The 20180-nt window shown below is 35.7% G+C and overlaps 2 protein-coding genes across 2 annotated transcripts; both read right to left on the reverse strand.

Annotated features, from left to right (window-relative positions):
* Nucleotides 1-4327: 4327 nt before the first annotated feature.
* LOC131166581 (F-box/kelch-repeat protein At3g06240-like) lies at nt 4328-5596 on the reverse strand. Its single transcript, XM_058125170.1, has one exon. The coding sequence runs from the start codon at nt 5594-5596 to the stop codon at nt 4328-4330; it is 1269 nt and encodes a 422-aa protein (XP_057981153.1).
* A 9270-nt stretch (nt 5597-14866) lies between these two features.
* LOC131166582 (putative F-box/LRR-repeat/kelch-repeat protein At1g11620) lies at nt 14867-16030 on the reverse strand. Its single transcript, XM_058125171.1, has one exon. The coding sequence runs from the start codon at nt 16028-16030 to the stop codon at nt 14867-14869; it is 1164 nt and encodes a 387-aa protein (XP_057981154.1).
* Nucleotides 16031-20180: the final 4150 nt, after the last annotated feature.

A 20180-nucleotide genomic window follows, 5' to 3' on the forward strand; every position in this document is an offset into this window, starting at 1 on the left:
CCACACAAATTTTCCCAATATATTATATATTAAAAAAAATAGTATTTTCAATACTAACATTATTCAGAAAATTATACCTAAATATGTAGAATTTATACCCAAAATTAGTTGGATTAAAATTAATAAAAACGCAGTTATAAAATATTTCCTCTTACCTGATCCTTAGGATTTGACCTAAAATTAACAAAACGAGACCCTGTATTCTAAAAATTTCAACTTATTCAAATCTTAGAAAAATGTCCATTTAATACTTACTAGGTTCCAAATAACAATATTCGTTAAGAAAATTCCAAAATAACTCATTTACCTTGGTTTTGGGATGTTTCCCAAACCTCTCAAATCAAAATTCTGCTCCGCCTATGTTGCAGAGAATCTTCTCAGGAGTCTCGTGGTAGCTTCCGATCATTGAATTGGACTAAATTCGACCCAAAATCGTAGAGAGAAGGTAGTAGGGCCAAAATTCTAGAGAGAGAAAGGATACATGCAGAAAAATTTGCGCTGAAATGAAAGAATTCGCTATTTATAGGCAGGGATTCGTCAACGAGACTTATGGACTCGTCAAAGAGTCCAAGTAGACCGTTCGACATCGAAATCGGAAACTCATCGACGAATTTTAGTAATATGAAAACCCCTCTCCGTAACTCCTCATTGATGAGACATGTGCCCTTGTCGATAAGCCAAGATAGAACGCTCATCGACGAGACTAGTTGGTTCGTCGACGATTCTTTGCTGACACCCTTTAAAACATGTCTCTTTCTTCCCTTTTCTCTTCTTTTATTATTTTTATTAAATTAAATTTTTTGGGTCATTACACCTGTTCCCTACCTTAACCTTGGGAACTCTTGCTTGTTATGATACTAAACTATCTATTTTAGGAATTATATCTATATATATATCTCCTATATTACAGGATTGAAAATGCTTCAAGTATGTAACTGCTTTCTACTAGTTTAAACTCATGTTGTCACACATTGATGTAATATTTTCCACCTTACTGAAAAATGTCTCATCCCAACATACAACCTTTGTTTTAGGTCCTATAGGGCACAGGTTTTAGTTGCTAGAGGGACTTGGAGTGTAGTATTGTGTGTAGTTTACATAAGTGTTTTGCATAAGTAATAGATTTAGTTCAGAATGTCTTTTTGGGGGATTGTAAGAACAAATTATATTTTAAGTACGTATGAATGTATGTAAGGATACAGTTAAAACTCTAGTATGTCTATTAGATTTTGTATGAATGGTTATGTTTTCCGCTGTGCATGAGAATACAAATCAGTATGAAACACCTGTATGCACCTTTCAGGGTGGGTTGTATATGTGTGTTTATTAGAGACAGGTGTGTTATACAGGTGTAGTAGCACTCTGGGGCCGTATAAAGGCCCGGGGCGTTACACCTAGATGCTTCTGGAATGGCTCTTTTCATGAACATTATACACATGCTTCTCCCACCATTCAAAGTCTCTTTTCTCATTAGAGGTAGTTTTGTCCGTAATAGGTGGGGGAGAATCAACCCTTAACGTAAGGTCGAGGACCATGACTCTAAGAACAATTAAAAGGTTCTCCTTCCATGACTTAAAGTTCGAGCCATTTAGCATAGGAATAGAATTGATGTTGGATGTGATATTAGCAGGTGTCATAGTTGAACAGAGAATAACAAACAACCATAAAAATTAAAGCAAGCTCACATAAATCTTGAACCAAAATTAAATTCAAAAACAGGTAATTCCCATCTCAAGATATCGTGTACTCCATTAATATTTTATGTTTGGACAAATATATTAACTTGTAAGTGATATCTTAGTGCAGTAATCAAATGCTGATAATAAGAATATGTCGAATAATAAATCTTCTTTTGGGCCGAATTATTATTCACATGTTAAATAGACCTAAAAATTATCACGCATTTATTACCACAGGTGCGCGTGCAATTTCTGTCAAAAATTTATCTTCCTTTGGGCCGATCAATTTTACATACATTACACGCACACAAACCGTTTATATTTTAAAACAAAATTGATTGCCACATGAGTGGTCATTTTGGCGACTTGCTATATATATATGTCCTTAAAAATACCCACATTTGAATTTATTTTATAACTTTATTCCTTTTAAAAAAAAAACTAGTCAAAGTTGGTCAAATCTGGTCAAAACGGTCAACATTGGTCAACTTGGTCAACCATGTTGAGTTGACCAGGTCCGAGTTTGCTAGGTCGGGTTGATCGGGCCCGAGTTGGTTGGATCGAGTTGGCCAAGTTGGGTTTGCCCAACTTAGATCCTAATTCAACCCATGAACCCCCACCTTAAAACCTTATGGACCATCATCCCTTAAAAATTGGGCTCACACCCAATTTTAATTTGTTGGAATATACTAAAAGATAAAATAAAAATTCAAACCAAATCTTTATCTCAAAATAAAATAATTAAATTTAAATTTAAACTGCAATTTAGTTATTTCAATACTTAAAACAAAAAATTGTTGGGCCATAATTTAATTTTGGTTCGAATTTACTAAAAGATAAAACAAAAATTCAAACCAAATATTTATCTCAAAATAAAATAACTAAATTTAAATTTAAAATTTAAATCGCAACAAAAATATTTTTCCAGAATGTAGGTAAACAAGATCTGACAATTTCTTAGTTGAACTGAAGAGCTATTATTATTATTATTTTTAAAAAATAACTCTATCAACATGAAGATAATGGAGACCAAACATTAACATCTGTACGAACTGGATCCATATTCCAGAACATGGGCAAACAAGATTTGGCAATTTCTTAATTGAATTGAAGGACTTTTTTTTTTTTTATAAAATAACTCTATCAACATAAAGATAATGAAGGCCCAAACAAGAACACCCTTTTTAATTTGATTCAAATCAAGCCAAACTTGAGAAACTATTTCCCAATGATTTAACATGAAGCCGCTCTGATACCACTTGTTAAATCTTAAAAAAAAATTTCCTTTTGATTGATGAAAGCCATCATCAAACCAGAAACAGTCATGTCAAATAATCAAGAACATTAAACTAAATGCGGAAGCGTATTTGAATCCATAGCGTTCCAAGATGTGTCGAGCCGTGTGGATGACCTTCCAGATCAACACGTAATGTCAAGAGAATTCCTTTGACATTTTCTGTATTCTCTCTGGCGATGGGATGGCAAAAGAGAAATTTTTCAGAACCATTCCTGTGATTTGGGGACCATAACCACTATTTATATAACTGTTGGCCATATATATGTATTTCTATTTTCGTCCATCATAATAAACGGAAATTACCACTAAAGCATCTACACATTAAGGTCTACAACCTATCAGATACATTAAAACCCATTATTATCCAAAATAACCGATCACTTTTAAATAGGGTCTATCCTTATTAGACAGTCCACAACACATAATTATTTCACTTATAAGCCCATAATTGAATTTTGATCCAACTAAACGTTCCACAGTAGCAATGGTGTTTAATCAATGTTATATAAATTTATACTAGTGGATTAGGTCAAATGCCATTTTGCCATTTTTATATTAGAAAGAGTTTTCATGTATCTTTTCTGATATGGGAGGGTGATTCTATTCACTTCTTCTCTCTTTTGTATTCGGTCTCTTTTAAGAATCCAAGCTCCTTGCTTGCTTTCTTTTTTCTTAATAAATTTACCTTCTTTTAAAAAACATAATATGATTGATCCCGGTATCTACCAATCAACATGGTACACCAAGCCTACTTAATACTTGATCAATTTTAGAATGACAAAAATGATTGACGACATGTATATATATATAATTTTCATTAAAATTTTTACTATAAAAAAAATGAAATCTCTTAAATAAAACCTGGCCTATGGATAAAAAAAAAAAATCTATGTCAAAAACCCTCCAACCCAATAGATGATGAGCAATATTATAACTCGATTAGAGAACCCAATCTAACTAGTATCACATGACACTAAAATTTTTAAAATAATAAATTAAATGCAAGAATAAACTACTAATTCCCAAAAAAGAAAACCCAATGCATAGTCAAATTTTAGAAGCTATCATAAATTGATTTTTCAAATATCCATTCACTATCTCATTCTCTTGCATCGGCACGCACACGTGATAAAAATATTCTTTTAGTAATTTATTTAGCAACTAATTGGTCAAATTAAATTAACAATTAACTCTTAAGAACTTAATATTGAACAAAAGAAAGATGGCAATTATAAAACTTTACACTTCATCGCTACCAACGGCTAAACCCCCCAAACCAAATTCAAATTAAGATAAACCAAACGCCCTGCAACAACTCATCGCTACCGCCTCCTCTTGCTCTTGCTTCCCACTAAAAAGAGAAGTAGAGCAGAATCCTGAAGAAGAATCCCCACAAGCAATTCCACTTGCTCAAATCCGTGATCCCCTGCTGCTGCAATATGTCGGACCCAACGCAAGAAGTACATCCTGGGGCAGAATTAACCGAAACCAAAGTCTCCAAATGACCAAACAGGACATGCATATGCACCCCGTACGCATCCTTTGGTAAAACAAATTCCTCCACCACATTCACTACTACTCCCTTCTCTCCCCCTCCATCCTTCACCATCACCCGCCCCGTCCTGCCCTTCCCTTCCTTCAACATCACTACCTCCCCACCCAACGTAAGCCCCATCGGCACCGCCCCCGCCAGGTCACCCTCCGCCGTAAACCCCAACACCTTTCTCCACGCCGCCGCCGCCGTCCTCTCCCCCATCACCCACACCTCCCAACCGCCCACCGCCGTCGCAATCAACACGCAAACGCTCCCTTCCCACACCCCAATTTTCGGCAGATACAGGCAATCCTCCGTAAACTCTACGAACCGAAACGACTCCGCTGCCACATCAAACGACACGACCGCGCACCCAAATGGCATCAGCAACCCAACCCAGTTCATGGTTTGGTTAACCGCCGCCACCTCGCGGTCGCACGAGCGGATCAACTTCGTCTTCGAGTTGAAGGCGACGTCTTTCCAATCATCCCCCCTCAGACTGTACACCTCCCCTTTGATCTCCTGTTCTCCGCTTTCCCCGCTTTTAAAGCGGAGGACTCTCACCACCTTGTAATCTTCGGTGCCGTCGCTCAGCCGGTGGGATCCAAGCCCCCCCCAGACGTACCGCAGCCGGTGGGACGGGCGATGGTGGACGGCGGGGAGAGCGCGGGTTTCACCGGTGGACGGGTTCCAGAGGTGGGCCTGTGTGTGGGTCCACAGACAGACCAACCCGTGGTGGGAGCTCACGTGGACCGGGCATTCTGGGTCGGACTCGAAGTGGACGGAAGGAGGGAAATCGGTGAGGAGAGGGGTCGGGTCGCCTCCGCGGCGGAGGATGTAGATGGCCTGGCGGTGGCGGGGGTTTCTGAAAGGAAGGCTGCAGAGAATCTGCTGGTTTTTCTTGTTGGAGGTGGAGCAGTTAAGGTGGGTGGTGATGAAGTAAGGGGAGGAAACGAGGGCGGCCCATGCTTTGCAGACACAGCGGAGTCTCCCGATGGCTTTAGGAGGGAGACGCAGTAAGATCTCGGCGACAATATCCGTGGGGACGTAGGGAATGGCTTCGGTAAACTCCGACGAGCGCTTCATTAGGGCTTTCTGTTAGCTTCAGAAGAAAACTGATGAAATATATAAAGGAGCACACGACAAATTCAGAAAGTCTCTGTAACAAGTAGAGTGGATAAGCAGTGGACCCCATCCTACGTCACTCACTCTGATCTTGCCACGTGGACCATGATGCCGGGGATAATAGAAAGTCAGCCAAGCTGGCGTGCCTCACTCACATTTCATCCAATCTGATACAGCCACGTGGACTCTAACAAATTTTCAATGATAGAATTAATCATTCAAATTAGAGGATAAGAAAAACAACTACTAATGTACTTCAACTACTAATCATCCCATCTTTTTTGGAAAATAAAAAAAATTGATCATGCTATAAAGTGATAAATTGTATTATTAATATTATTTTGTTCTAAACTCACATTTAATTTCTTGATTTGAGGCTTCATGTGCAAAATTACGGTCCTAGATTTTTTTTGAAAATTTCTAACAAATTGATAGTTCATAATAAAGTGTGTGTGTAAATAAAGGTCTCAATCTATATATTGAAAAAATTAATGACATAATTAATTAAATCGTATAAATTTATCTTATCTACCACGGGTTAAGTCATGATATTTGCTTATAGTTTCAAATTATACAACTCAAATTATGATCTTCAATGAAAAGAAACAAAATGAATGAGTTCTTGATTTTGTTTTTTCTATGAAAAAAAATTGAAATATTGAAAGTTTTGATTAAATAGTATCCCGTGAAAGCATTGCGTACATAATTCTATAAATAGATCAACATAAAAAAATATTTTAATTATTATCACAATGTATTAATACTACCATTTTAACACATAAACCACCTTTTTGATAATTATATTGAGTAAATTTTGCCTTAAAATTTTAGGCAATGTGGCAGCAATGATAAATATCAAGACCTAAAAAGCTTTATAATTTGTAGTAATATCTTTCCTCAATTTGTAGCCCAAATATGTGTAATTATTTTTATAAATTTTTAAAACTTATAAAAATTAAATTTAACCTTTTGGAGCATTCTGAAGCCTCCTCACTTAAAAATACTTTCCTATAGCATATATATATATTCACGATTGATTCACTCACCTCTTGACTTTGAGTTTTAAATTTTACTTTTATGCTAAAATTTACTTTTATATTAAAAAATTATTTTAACTATGATTAAATTTTTTTAATGATTATTCCAAAAGAAAATGCTGTAAAAATGAAATAAAATTGAAAGCATTAATGAAATTAAATTTATCATTTTTTATTTGGTCTTATTTTTATTTTTCTCTCACCCTATTCCATTCAGTATATATATAGCTGCACATATGCAAATATATAGTAACTCGGATAATTATGGGAATTAAATAATAAAGAAAAGAGAGGAAAAAAGAATTTTAAAAGGGGACGCAGCAGGGCACAATCTTCGTGGGCTCGTCGATGTGAACGCGTGTCTTGTCGACGAGAGTTTACCGAGAGACCGTTTTCAGGGCCTGAAATTCATCGATGAGGGTTAGGTGCTCGTCGACGAACTCCCTTTTTGAACTCGTCGACGAGGCCACGTGGAAAAAGGTCTATAAATAGCAGAAAATCGGATTTCAGCGAGAAAAATTCACTTTCTCTCTTTTCTTTCTCTCTTTAACTTGGTTCTCTTTCATTCTCTTTAAATTTCTCGCTCCGTTACTCCTCGGTTCGACGATCAGAAGTCGCCACGTTGATCCTGGGGAGTTTCTCTATAAGTCTGCTGGAATAGATTGTTGATTGGGGCAACTTGGGCACCATCCCAAAATCAGGGTAAGTAGATTATTTTGGTATTTTCAGTTTTATTAGGCTTATTTGAGTTTAGATTTTGAGTAACATGGAAATATACTAGAGTTTTGTGAAATAAATTAGGGTATTATATTTTTAGGACTAGGGTGTTTTTGGGACCCTGTAGATATGGGTTGGGGACCCCAGTGAACATTTCTAGTAGCCGAGGTAAATTATAATTCAAAAAATTACGAGTATGTAAGTTCGGAGAAATATAGTTGATTTATTGGAAATTTGTATATATGTATTATTTCAGGATTTTGGGGATAGTACGCCATGAGTGTGATGATAGAATTGGAGGCGAGCCTCCCAGTTAGTTAGGTAAGGGAAATATGCTATGCTAGTAAATTCAGAAATATTATCTGTAAATTATAGTATTTGTTTATTAAGGTACATGGTATAAATTATACAGTTTTACAGATTTCAGAACATTAGTTTTATTAATTGTGTGGCATGAGTAGATATTTGTTAAGTACAGAATTTATATAATTTTTCAGAATATCATGATTTACAGTGTATATATAGACAAATATATTTTACAGACAGATATTTATCAGACAAATTTTTTACAAATATTATACAGACAAGTATATTACAGTATTTACATAATACTATACTTTCCAAAATCATAACACTCAGATATTACAGATTATTTAGTCAAATACGACAGTTATTGCAGTCAGATATTACAGTTATTTTAGTAAGATGTTATAGTATTTTCAGATTAAATTTATAGTGTTATGATTATTTTGAAAACATGATGAAAACAGTAGGATATCTACAGAAATAGTATATACAGTATCAGACCCTGATGAATCAAGTTATGTTCAATTAGTAGAGCATGGTGCCGTTGCTAGTATATATTAGAGTGCAACCACACTTCTTAGATAGTGTGTGGATGGTTTCCGTCAACCACGCCTGGAGGGATTGCAGACTCCCTAGAAGACTGGGTTGAGGTGGCCGGTTTGATGAGGTAGTTACTAGTTCTGTGCTTAGGAGAGGTTGCAGTTTGGCCGGGCTGAGGATTGGTAGAGTTATAGTTAGCTTACCTGGTAGGCCAACCAGGATTAAGTCTCGCCTATGGGCCACACAACCTTGTCATGAGGGGTTAAATAATGACGTATAGTTTTTCAGGGTAAACTCCTCAGCTATGTATATGTAAACAGATTTATAGAATATTAGCAGATATAGTATGATACTAGAAGTGTGAAAAAGTGGAAAACTCATATATTACAATTATACTTTAAACTATGATATATGCAAATTATACAGTATATTAATTTACCAGCTTTTACAGTTTCAGATATTGTCAATATAGTATTTACGGAACTTTGTCGCCACACACTAGTAATAGCATATTTCCTCTTACTGAACGTTGTCTCATCCCAGTGATTTAACATTTTTTAGGTGATCCAGTTAGGCGAGCAGATCAGACTCGTAGATAAAGAGATCTTGTGTACTACCCTGTTTAAAGGGTAAGTGTATTCAAAGGATTGTATTTTTGAGTAGATGATGCTGGGGTGATGTGTAAATATGTATGTATGGTTTGGAAACACTGAATTATGGTATTGTGAAAATGAGTGTAAGACTTTATGTTTTTCGTTGCATAGGTGTGTTAATTTGTGTACAGGGATACCTCAGTGCTCATCTGGGGCCTGAGATGTTATAACAGGTATTACAGGGGTATCAGAGTAATTTATATATATATATATATATATATATATATTTATAGTTTAATTTTTGGGTCGTTACAACTTGGTATCAAAGCTTAAGTTGCTAGGTTTTGTAGACTCTAAAGTGTAGCGGAAAACAATACTAGAATATAGGAATAGAGTTTGGAGAAAGATGGAATAGAGTATCAGTGAATTAATGTTGGGGAATTAGGATGAGAATTTAGGGTTCTGTTCTACGATCTGGAGGCAGAATTTCAAGGTAGTTTTTGTGATTTTTCTGGGGTGACGATTTCAGAAAAACCATAGCAAACTATCGTCGAATTATGGTAGGGTCAGACCTTAAATTAGTGATACGAGGTAAGGTGTAACGACTCGAAAAATAATGGTATTTAAATAATAAAGAGAGAGGGAAATGGAAATAAGAACAGAAGGAGGCAATAGGCTTTGTCGACGAATTAGAGGAGGCTCATAGATCCCTATACACCATACATCCAGGTAGCACTAAAATGTATCGGGATCTGCAGGAGTACTTCTGGTGGAGTGGAATGAAGAGATAGATAGCTGAATTTGTACAGCAATGCTTGACATTCTAGCAGTTTAAAGTTGAACACCAGAAACCGGCAGGACAGTTGCAGCCATTGTTTATTCCAGAGTGGAAATGGGACCACGTTTCGATGGACTTCGTTACGGGGTTACCACCAATGCGATAAAGGTTGAATGTAATTTGGGTGGTTATGGATCGTTTGACGAAGACCGCCCATTTCATCCCTATTAAAATTGGCTATTCCATTGATAGACTGGCAGAGATATATGTTTAGGAGATAGTTCGTGTTCATGGAGTACCAATATCCACAGTCTCGGACCGAGATCTTTAGTTTACTTCACGATTTTGGATGAGCTTTCAGGAGGCTATGGGTACACAGTTAGCATTCAGTACTGCTTTCCATCCCCAGACGGATGGACAAACTGAGAGAATGATTCAGACATTAGAAGATATGCTTCGTGCTTGCGTGCTGGATTTTGGGGGTAGTTGGACTCAGTTTCTACCGCTAGTTGAATTTTCTTATAATAACAGCTACCAGACTAGTATTGTCATGGCTCCATACGAGGCATTGTATGGTAGGAGATGTCGTTCTCCTCTTTTCTGGGACAAGGTAGGTGAAAGGCGAGTTTTGGGTCTAGAGATAGTACAACAGGCTTGTGACAAGGTCCGACTAATTAAAAAAAGAATAAGTACAACACAGAGTCGGCAGAAAAGCTATGCAGATACTCACCGCCGAGAGCTAGAGTTTGATGTGGGAGATCGAGTATTTTTGAAGATAGCTCCTTTGAAAGGAGTTATGAGATTTGGAAAGAAGGGCAAGTTGAGCCTTAGGTATACTGGCCCTTTTGAGATAATAGAGAGAATATGGTCAATTGCCTACAGGCTAGTTTTGCTAGCAGCTTTGGCTCAAATTCATGACGTGTTTCATGTTGTTATGTTAAGGAAATACGTCCCAGACCCATCTCATGTAATCAGTTATGCAGAGATAGAGCTTAAGGATTCACTAGCTTATGAAGAAACACCAGTACATATTTTAGACAGAAAGACACAAGTACTGCGCACTAAATAAATTCAATTAGTAAAAGTTTTGTGGAAGAATCACGCTATAGAAGAAGTTTCTTGGGAAGTGGAGGAGCAGATCAGACAGAGATACCTGCAGTTGTTCTAAGAGATATAGAGGTAATCAAGTAAAGTATAATAGTTAGATAAATTTCTTTTGCAGGTACATGTATTGATTTTAGTTAGTAGATAGTTTTTAGTTTTATATGTGTAATCTCCTAGAACATAAATGTAACCACGGTATTCCTTTACCACAAGTGAGGACAGGTAATAAAATAAGTAGACCCTTTTCCTTTACGGGATGATGGAGTGTATAGATGGAGATATAGATAGTAAATTTCGAGGACGAAATTTTTTAAGGAGGAGAGAATGTAACGTCCCGAAAAATAATGGTATTTAAATAAAAAAAAGAAAGGGAAATGGAAACAGGAACAAAAGGAGGTAGTAGGCTTCGTCGACGACATTACACTTTGAAGATAATAACCCAAAAATTTTTTCCACAGGGTCTCGTCGATGAGCGCATAAGGGGACCTTGGCGACAAAGCCACGCCTCGTCAACGAGAAGATACCAAGAAGGGTTTTTGGGACAGTCTGAAATTTGTCAACGAGGGAGGAAGTTCGTTGACGAAATTATTAAAGGACTCATCGATGAGGTGAGGTGTCTCGTCGACGAATCCGGGTCTATAAATAGTGAAAACCCGAATTTTAGACAAATTTTTAGCGCAGAAAGGTCTTTCTCTCTCTAAAAACGTCACTCCTTCCTTCTCTCTTCGATTCCAGACCCATTTCTCGCTGGATCGAAGATCAGAGGCTACCACGACGCTCCTGGCGAAATTCTGTACAAGTCTGTCGAAATTGATCGTTGGAGAAGTTGGTTTTGGATTTCGTCACATTTTCAGGGTAAGACATTTTATTCAGTATTTGTCTTTCCCTCAATTATAAGAAATATAATACTCAAAAAAATACTGATGTTTTGTTCTAGGGGATTTGATTTCCAGGGTGTTGAGTGGAGAAATCTGCAAGTATAGGGCTAAAATTTAGCAGAGGTTTTTCAGAACTAAGGTAAGGTAAATATGCTATGCTAGGAATTTTTATAATGTTAACAGAGATTTTACACATATGTATATACTAGCTTATTACCCAATTTTACAGAATATGTTTTAAATGCTTGTGTGGCCTGAGTAGATAGTTATGTGATGAAGAACTTATATAGTTTTTACAGTATATCATACTATACTGAATACACAGATATAGACAGTATATACAGTTTATATAGTTTTTTTTCCCCAGTATATGGAGTTATACAGAATATACAAATATAGCCATATATTCATAGAGATTATACATAAATATATACATACATATACTATAATGACCCGAATAATAATGGAATTTAAATAATAAAGAGGAAGGGAAATGGAGACAGTAACAGAAGGAGGAAGTCGACTTCGTCGATGAACGCTTCGCATTCGTCAACTACATTACACTTTGGAAGGAATAACATAGGGAAATCATCAGGGTTTCGTCGATGAATACAGGGGATTCGTTGACGAAGGTATAATAGAATTCGTCGACGAGGAAATATCGAGGGAGATTTTGAGCCGACTGAATTTCGTTGACGAAATTATTAAAGGATTCGTCGACGAATGACGTGGCTTGTCGATGAATTCCCTGCTCTATAAATATCAAAATTCGGAATTTTAACTTCCTAATTAAGCTACCTCTCTTCTCTCTCTCTCCCCTTCGGTTTTCTCTCTCTCTCTCTCTCTCTCTCTCTCTCTCTCTCTCTTTGATTTTGGGCCGATTTATGCCGGATCGACAATCCAAAGCCACCACGACGCTTCTGGGGAAGTTCTCTCCAATTATGCTGGAGCGGATCGCTGGTGAAAGCAAGTTGGAAATCATCCCTGAGTTGAGGTAAGACTTTTTAAACCAAATTTGGCCTTGCGATAGTTATAGGAAATGATATACACATGGAAATACTGAAATTTAATACTGAGAGTTTTCATTTTCAGGGTACTGGTCAGGAAATCCTACGTGTGTTAGACTATAATATTTTGGGAGCTTTCTCAATAGTCAGGTAAGGGAATAAATTAAGCTAGTTCTTTTTGAGAAAATGTATATATATATATATAGCAGTGATTTCAGGAAAGTAAATATGTTCATATATATGAATTATATTTGGAAAAATACTGTTGAAAATGATGGTATGTTGAATATGCAAAAAACTTGTTTAGTGTGGCATGAGTAGAAATTTACATGAAATACTGTTTTCGGAAATGTTATTATGTTACGGATTTTTATAATGGAAAACCGGCGTACGGGCCGTGCTATATGTATGATTTGCCAGCGTACCGGGTTGAGTTATGGATATATTTTGCCGGCGTACGGATCGTGCTATGGATGTGATTTGCCAGTGTACGGGCTGTGCTTGGATTTGCTGGTGTACGAGCCGAGCTATGATAAAATGTGTAATACCGGCGTACGAGCCTATGATTTTCATGATATACGTATATATGCAAAATGATATGATTGATATGATAATTAATGATATGAGATATCAATGTATCACAATTTCAATATATGTTATATGATATCAGAAGCTGGTTGGCTTGGTCTAGGCTAGCACTTGCACGGTACCGTTGCTATGTGTCTATGGTCTTCGTGATCATGATATTTGTGTTAACGCCGCTGTACGGAGTGGTGTGAGATTAGATAGTCGATGTGATTTATAAGAAGTGTGTGAGCGCCCCTGGTGTACGGACTAGGTTAAGCAAACCCATCAGACTTATAGACTGTACTTTTGACTTGGCAGCGGTCGGCCAACCATTGTCAGGTCCCGCCTTCGGGCCACATAACTCAGTCATGTGGGGGTAACACATGACAATAGCCAACTAACCTACCAGGAATGTTTTTGTATTATACTTTATGAGATGAAATATGATTTTGAAAATGTAGTATGTTCTGCCATGTTTTGATATATATGTTTTCCCAGATTTGGCAAAACAGTTACAGAATATGTTATGTATGGTATATATAAAACACAGAATACTCATGTTGTCACACACTGATATTAGTTTATTTCCCTTACTGAGAGGTGTCCCACCCTAAAATTTTATAAATATTTTAGGAGTCCCAAATAGGAGAGTGGGAAAAGCCTTGCTGATCTAGAGCTGTTGTCTACCTTTTTTGAAGGGTAAATTTTAGTAGGGACAGTTGGATTTTTATGGAAAATGTCTCTAGGTTTTGTTTTGGGATGTGTATACTGAAATACAGTGGATATAGTGACTCTGATATTTATAGTAATGTGATTGAAGTTTTGTATTTATGATATTGTGATTGTATGTTTCCTACTACTTAGGCTTCCATTATGTGTTAAGATGTATTCCTAGTACCCACAGGTCCAGGTGGACTATGATCTGCTGATTTGAGATTTGTGTTATTGATTTATTTAAAAAAAAAAAAAATATGTGGAAAATAAGTAGGTCGTCACACAATGCCTCTTTGTCATCCTTAGATTGGGAAGAGTTTTCATATATTTTTTCGAATATGGGAGAGTGACTTGCTCACTTCTCCTTTTTTTCTTTATATGACTTTCTTTAAGAATTTAAGCTCCTTACTCGTTTTCTTTTTTTCAAATCAAATTCCCCTTTAAAAAAAAAATCAATCAGTACGTCTATTATTCACAAAGCTGTGGTTTAGTTAAATGTGGTGGATTAGAATAAGTATATTTAGAGTATATTTTTAATGTGCAATTTGATTGTTTTAACAATTGAAATTTTAGTACCAAGTGCCGGACAACCATATTAAGTAACATAGAATATACTTTTTTTGGTAAAAGCAGAAAATGCAAAACATTGTGATTGAACAATGTGTTTTTCTTAAAAAACCTTCACATGTGCATAGGTAAAACTTAATTGGAAGGGCGTATTCACTAAATTTAAACAAAAAAATTATGGAGAAAAGAAAATTTCAAACTTGATAGATTTGTGAGGACAATTAATGCATTAACTACTCATCCTCAATTCTCACATGTATATCTCAATTGTTAATTATCATTAGATAGAAACTTTTATTTAAAAAGAAACCTCCAAATCAAAACTTGCTTCCCAAATATTCCCAAATAGTAAAAAAAAAAAAAAAAAAAGACAAAGATTTAACCCTAAAAGATGCGTGCTGGATCAAATCAATTATGGGGGATTTAATGAACCGAAACCAAACTCTCCACATGAGAACAAAAGGCACACAGATACATGTTCACCACGTCTGCATCCATTGGCAGCAGAAATTCCTCATCCACCATCTTCACTCCCACTCCCGTCTCCCCCCACTCCTTCCTCGCTACCATCCCCATCCTATTCTTCCCCTTCGCCGCCAACAATACCTCCCCGCCCATCGTAAACCCTACCGGCCTCGCCCGTTCCATGCACTCCTCCCCCGGCCTATACACAAACGCTCTTTCCCACGACGTCTCTCTCATCACCCACACCTCCCACTCTCCCGTCTCCGTCTCCGCCAACACTCCCACCCTCCCCCTCCACACCCCTATCCTCGGCATAAACAGCCGCCCCCTCTCTGAAAATTCTATGCACCGGAACGCCTCTGCCTCCACGTCGAACGACGCCACCGCGAACCCAAACGGCTTCTGCATCCCGATCCAGTTCACCGACTGATTAGCCACCGCCACCTCGCCGTTGCACAAGCAGATCAACGGCGACTTCGAGTTGACGGTCACGTCTTTCCAACTCCCCCTCCTCAGGCTGTACACCTCCGCCTTAATCTCCAGTACTTCTTTGTTTTTGAACCGGGAGACCCTCACCACCTTGTAATCCTTGGTGCCGTCGCTCAACTGGAGGGAACCGAGGCCCGCCCAGACGTACCTCACGCTGCGGGACGAGCGGTAGCGGCTGGGCGGGAGCGTGCGGGATTCCCCGGTTAATGGGTTCCAGAGGTAAATGGGGGACGTGGGGTGGTGAGTCCAGAGGCAGACCAACCCGCGGTGGGAACTGACCCGGAGCTGACTTTCGGCGTGGTTGTCGAAGCGAATGGAAGGCGGGAAGTTGAGGATGAGAGGAGCGGCGCCGGCGCCGCGGCGGAGGAGGTAGATTGAGTGAAAGTGGCTAGGGTCCCAGAAAGGTAGGGTGCAGAGGATCTGGTGGTTGCTGTTCTTGGAGGAGTGGTGGTCGAGGTGGGCATTGATGAAGGAAGGAGAGGAAGTAAGGGCGGCCCACGATTTGCAGACGCACCGGAGTCTCCCGATGGACTTCGGCGGGAGACGCACCAAGATCTCGTCGATGGTATCTGTCGGCAGGTCAGGGAGTCGGCCGGAAAACTCCGGCGACCGCTTCACTAATTTGGAAGACATGAGGGCTCGGTCTCTCTCCGGTTAATATAGAAGTGATCAGAAATTGGCGATTGGGGATGTATATATAGGCAGCGGCGGCAATGAATTAGTGATCTGCATGGACGAGGAGACTTCATTAATTACTAATTAGGAATGTTTCCTTCAACAGATTTGAATTCCTAAAAACAAAAGTTCAAAAAAATATGTATCTACGTATACTTAACTCGCCTTAATTAATGTTTTCAGTGATATTATATTTTAAATTTGAAACATAAACCTGCACATTCCCGATGGACAAGTTTCCATCTAATTATTTTTTTTATTAATCTCATTAATATTTTAATTTGAAGTATTATAGATTTATCACGTTTCACTTAAATTTCAAATTTTAAATAACTTAAATTTTGATATATTTTACTCTCCTCTGCATCTCTTCTATTTCTATATTTCATTCCATAGTCCTTAAAAATAGGGATTAGAGCGCATAGAATGAAATAACTTGTCAGTTTGAAAAAAATTTTAATATTAAAACTAATAAAAAATTATGCAACTCAAATTATGATTCATCTTTAATGGAAAGAAATAGAATGAAATAATTAATATTAAAACTAATAAAAAATTCTTATACAAAAACTTACTCTAAAATATTTGACAATAAAAGATACAAAAAGATTTTAAACAAAGTTAATAGATTATAGTTTTAGAAAAATACTCATAAGATAATTTTTTTTTCATTTTGAAACAACAAAAATAAATAGCTTAGAATTTTCAATATCTCAATCACAAATTTAGTTTTAAAATTTTCATTATTTTCAAAATTTTTCTTTTATTTGAATTTTAAAATTTTAAAATTATATTTTTCACTAAAATTTAATTAATTTATGTGTTCTACTATTCTAAATAAAAATTGCTAATTATTTGTTACCTTTTAGTTTTTTTGAAATGATAGTATGGGGTCGTTTAGAAGTTATCTTATCACAATGTAGAGTATATCTTGAATCATTTAATATTTTTTTATGCAAATAATTGCATTATTTTAATCTCTAAAATTAAATTTCTACTTATTTATTTTGTATGTTTACTTGTAACAAAGGGACGGTCCCTTCACCTAAGTTTTGAAATTCATACATCAATCACATACTATTATATTAATAGTTAAACCCATTAATGTGACCCACACTAACTTATATTACTCACTTGTGTGAGTTTAAATATAAATATGGCATCTGCAATTGGTGATTTCAACCCTTCCGCCGTACTTTGCAAGTCTTTCTCATGCGCGTGTGTGTGTGTTATTGCATTAATTTCTTTTAATTTTATATTGGCATAAATGCTAAAAGACCCAAATTGGTAAATATATTCAAAAAATTTTGAGTCTACCACTTAAATTGTTAGTTTTAGATTGGCTTAAAGAGAAAAAGTTGGGACTTGATTCGAATTTGAAAATCAAGATAAATTTCCTTTTTATAGGGAATGTTACATTTAAAATTAATGAAGAGTGTTAGAAAGGTTAAACTAAAATGGTTACATAATAAATTGAATATAACTCTCTTGCAATAGGTTTAATTAAATTATTTGAAATTATATTTAATTAGTTCTTTGAATACGAACTTAAACATACTTATTACTTTTTTTATGTATAGGTTAAACATCTTTGAGTGAATATAATACAGTCTTGCATACACAAAATAAAATAACAATTATTTATTATTTTGTATATGCATTAGGTTTAAGAATACTTAAAAACCAAACTTACAATTGGTTAATTATTTTCATAAAATTAAAGCAAAAACTTAAAACTTAACTAGATTACATGTGAATAAAAAGATAGACAAATTAATATTAGTTGAGTGAGTTGGTAACATATTTGTGGTTGCTTAGTCTAACTCAACATGGTACATCGATTATGCCTAATTAGACTTCTTATCCTAATTCTTCCAACCTAAAGTATGAAAATAATAATAATAATAATAATAATAACCTTTTATTATCTCATTTTCCATGAATAAGAACATCATTTTTTTGTGCAAGAAAGAAGGGTAAAGTGAAGAAAAGTGAGAGAAAGATTGAGTGGTGAAAGGAAAATTTTATTATACTTGAAATTCTTATTCGTCCATTTTTTCCAACCTCATTTTACATACTAAAAGGAGAAGTAATTAAAGAGAATTGAAGATATTATATTTTCTTTCTCTTCATTTTTAATTATTTATTTCTTCCTTTATCTTGATGGTTCCCTTCTTACTTTTCTTTTTGTCATTTATTTTTTAATATTATTATCATTTTGATGTGAAAATGTGCATGAAATAAAAATGTTCAAGATATGAAGTGAAGTGTTTAAAAAACATTTTTATTAAATAAACTAGTTTGTTACATAAAAATAGTATTTTGGATCGATCACTTTATAGTCTTGCATTGGGTTCATATGCTTGAATTTTGGAGCTCCAGATGGGTAAGGGCATTATAGCTTTATTTTTAAGGGTACATTTTGTGCACTTGGACTTACTTTGTAAGGGAAATTATTCCCACCTAACAAAAAATGCATGACCACCTCTCCTGGTACGTTCGACCAAATTTTGACCATATCTCATTTTTTCACCCCTTGGAGTTATTTTACAAAAAATATATCATTTTATAGTTCCAAGAATCTACATTTTTATGGGTTTTATCGTGCATGATTTGGGCCCTTAAGAGTAAAGTTATGGTCATTTTTATCCAAACTGGCAGCATGGACAACACCTCTCTTGGACAGTTTTTGAGACTTAATTTTGGAGTCATATTGTGAACTCATATAATTGAATCATGTGACTTACCACCTATTATTTTGAAATCCCATCAGTCTATCTTCAAGTGATGCTACTTTTACCTAAATTGAAAATTTGTCGAGGAAGTTACTGACTATTGTGCATAAATTATTCAAGTGGAGTTTATATCATTTTTTAGTAAGTTCATGTCTTGACCTTAACCTTTAACTTTAGAATGATGGATTTGTTTTGTTTTAAACCATTTAAAACCATATTTGGTATCTAAACAAGGTTCAAGGGAGCAATCTCCTTTCTTGAATGGAAGACTTGTTTAAACTCTCGCCTTTTTCTAATATGGATCTTGATTAAAATAAAAATTAATCACTTAAAACTTTTGACACCCCAAATTTCTAAAGACAAATGTTTAGAAAGGGGGTCAAAACCTTTTACATGGTTTCAATAAAAAAAAAAATGTATTTACCAAAATGGAGAGGACCCTAAACTTAAGGTTTTGCTTAATCCATATGCATAAACCATGGGATGAAGGTAGGGGCCTAAAGCAAATTCAATCTCCAAATCATTTTGTTTTATTTCCAAAAGGTCATTTGAACGTCATATCCTTATCTTTTTATGTTTTCAATCTAAACGAAAGGGATATTTTCTTTTTAAATCAAAGCATTCTACACCACCCATTTAATTTCTATTGACTTGAGGAAGTGTCACTTTATTAGATGGTGTGATTTGTGTATATCCATGTATTGGTAAGTATATTGCACGAGTTTCATTATTGCTATTTTTTTTGTATGTTATTATTATTAGTAAGGCAAAAGACATTTACTTTCCTGAGATTTTAACAAAAACACAATGACCTCCCCAAAAATTTCAAAATTTTCAGGAACCTCTCTCAAGATTTCAAAAATCTCAAGGACCTCCCCTGAGGTTAGTCAAAAAGACAAAAACCTCTCCTTATATTTTTCAAAAAGAAAATTTTTTTTAGGGGAAGTCTATGTCATTTTTGAAACCTCGTGGGAGATGTGTGTCATTTTGACAAATCTCAAGAGAGGTCCTTAGGATTTTTGAAACCTTAGATCGAAGAGGTCTCTGTATTTTTGTTAAAATTCAGGGGAGGTGAGTCTCTTTGCCCTTATCAGTATTGTTGTTGATCTTTAGTTATTATCTTTATTGTTATAACTTTCTTAAAAACTCAAAAAATGGAATATTAAAAAAATTCAAAAAAGAAAAAGTCATTTTTGTATGGCTCTAAGTTATTTTATTAATATCCTACACCTCTAATTATGTGACTTTGGTTCTCAAAATCTAATATTTGTATATGATGAGATAAGGTGAAGATTTTACTGTGTATAGTGTCTTCTTCCCCTTATCCCTAGCATGGTGGAGATTTTTAACTCCCGAAGACCGTATGGTCGAGG

This window comes from Malania oleifera, chromosome 10 (genome assembly GCF_029873635.1).
Source record: "Malania oleifera isolate guangnan ecotype guangnan chromosome 10, ASM2987363v1, whole genome shotgun sequence".
Taxonomy (NCBI): Eukaryota; Viridiplantae; Streptophyta; class Magnoliopsida; order Santalales; family Ximeniaceae; genus Malania; species Malania oleifera.

What these genes read in the sequence shown, in the direction of transcription:
- LOC131166581 (XM_058125170.1), bottom strand. Translation starts at nt 5,596, where the DNA reads ATGAAGCGCTCGTCGGAGTTTACCGAAGCCATTCCCTACGTCCCCACG.
- LOC131166582 (XM_058125171.1), bottom strand. Translation starts at nt 16,030, where the DNA reads ATGTCTTCCAAATTAGTGAAGCGGTCGCCGGAGTTTTCCGGCCGACTC.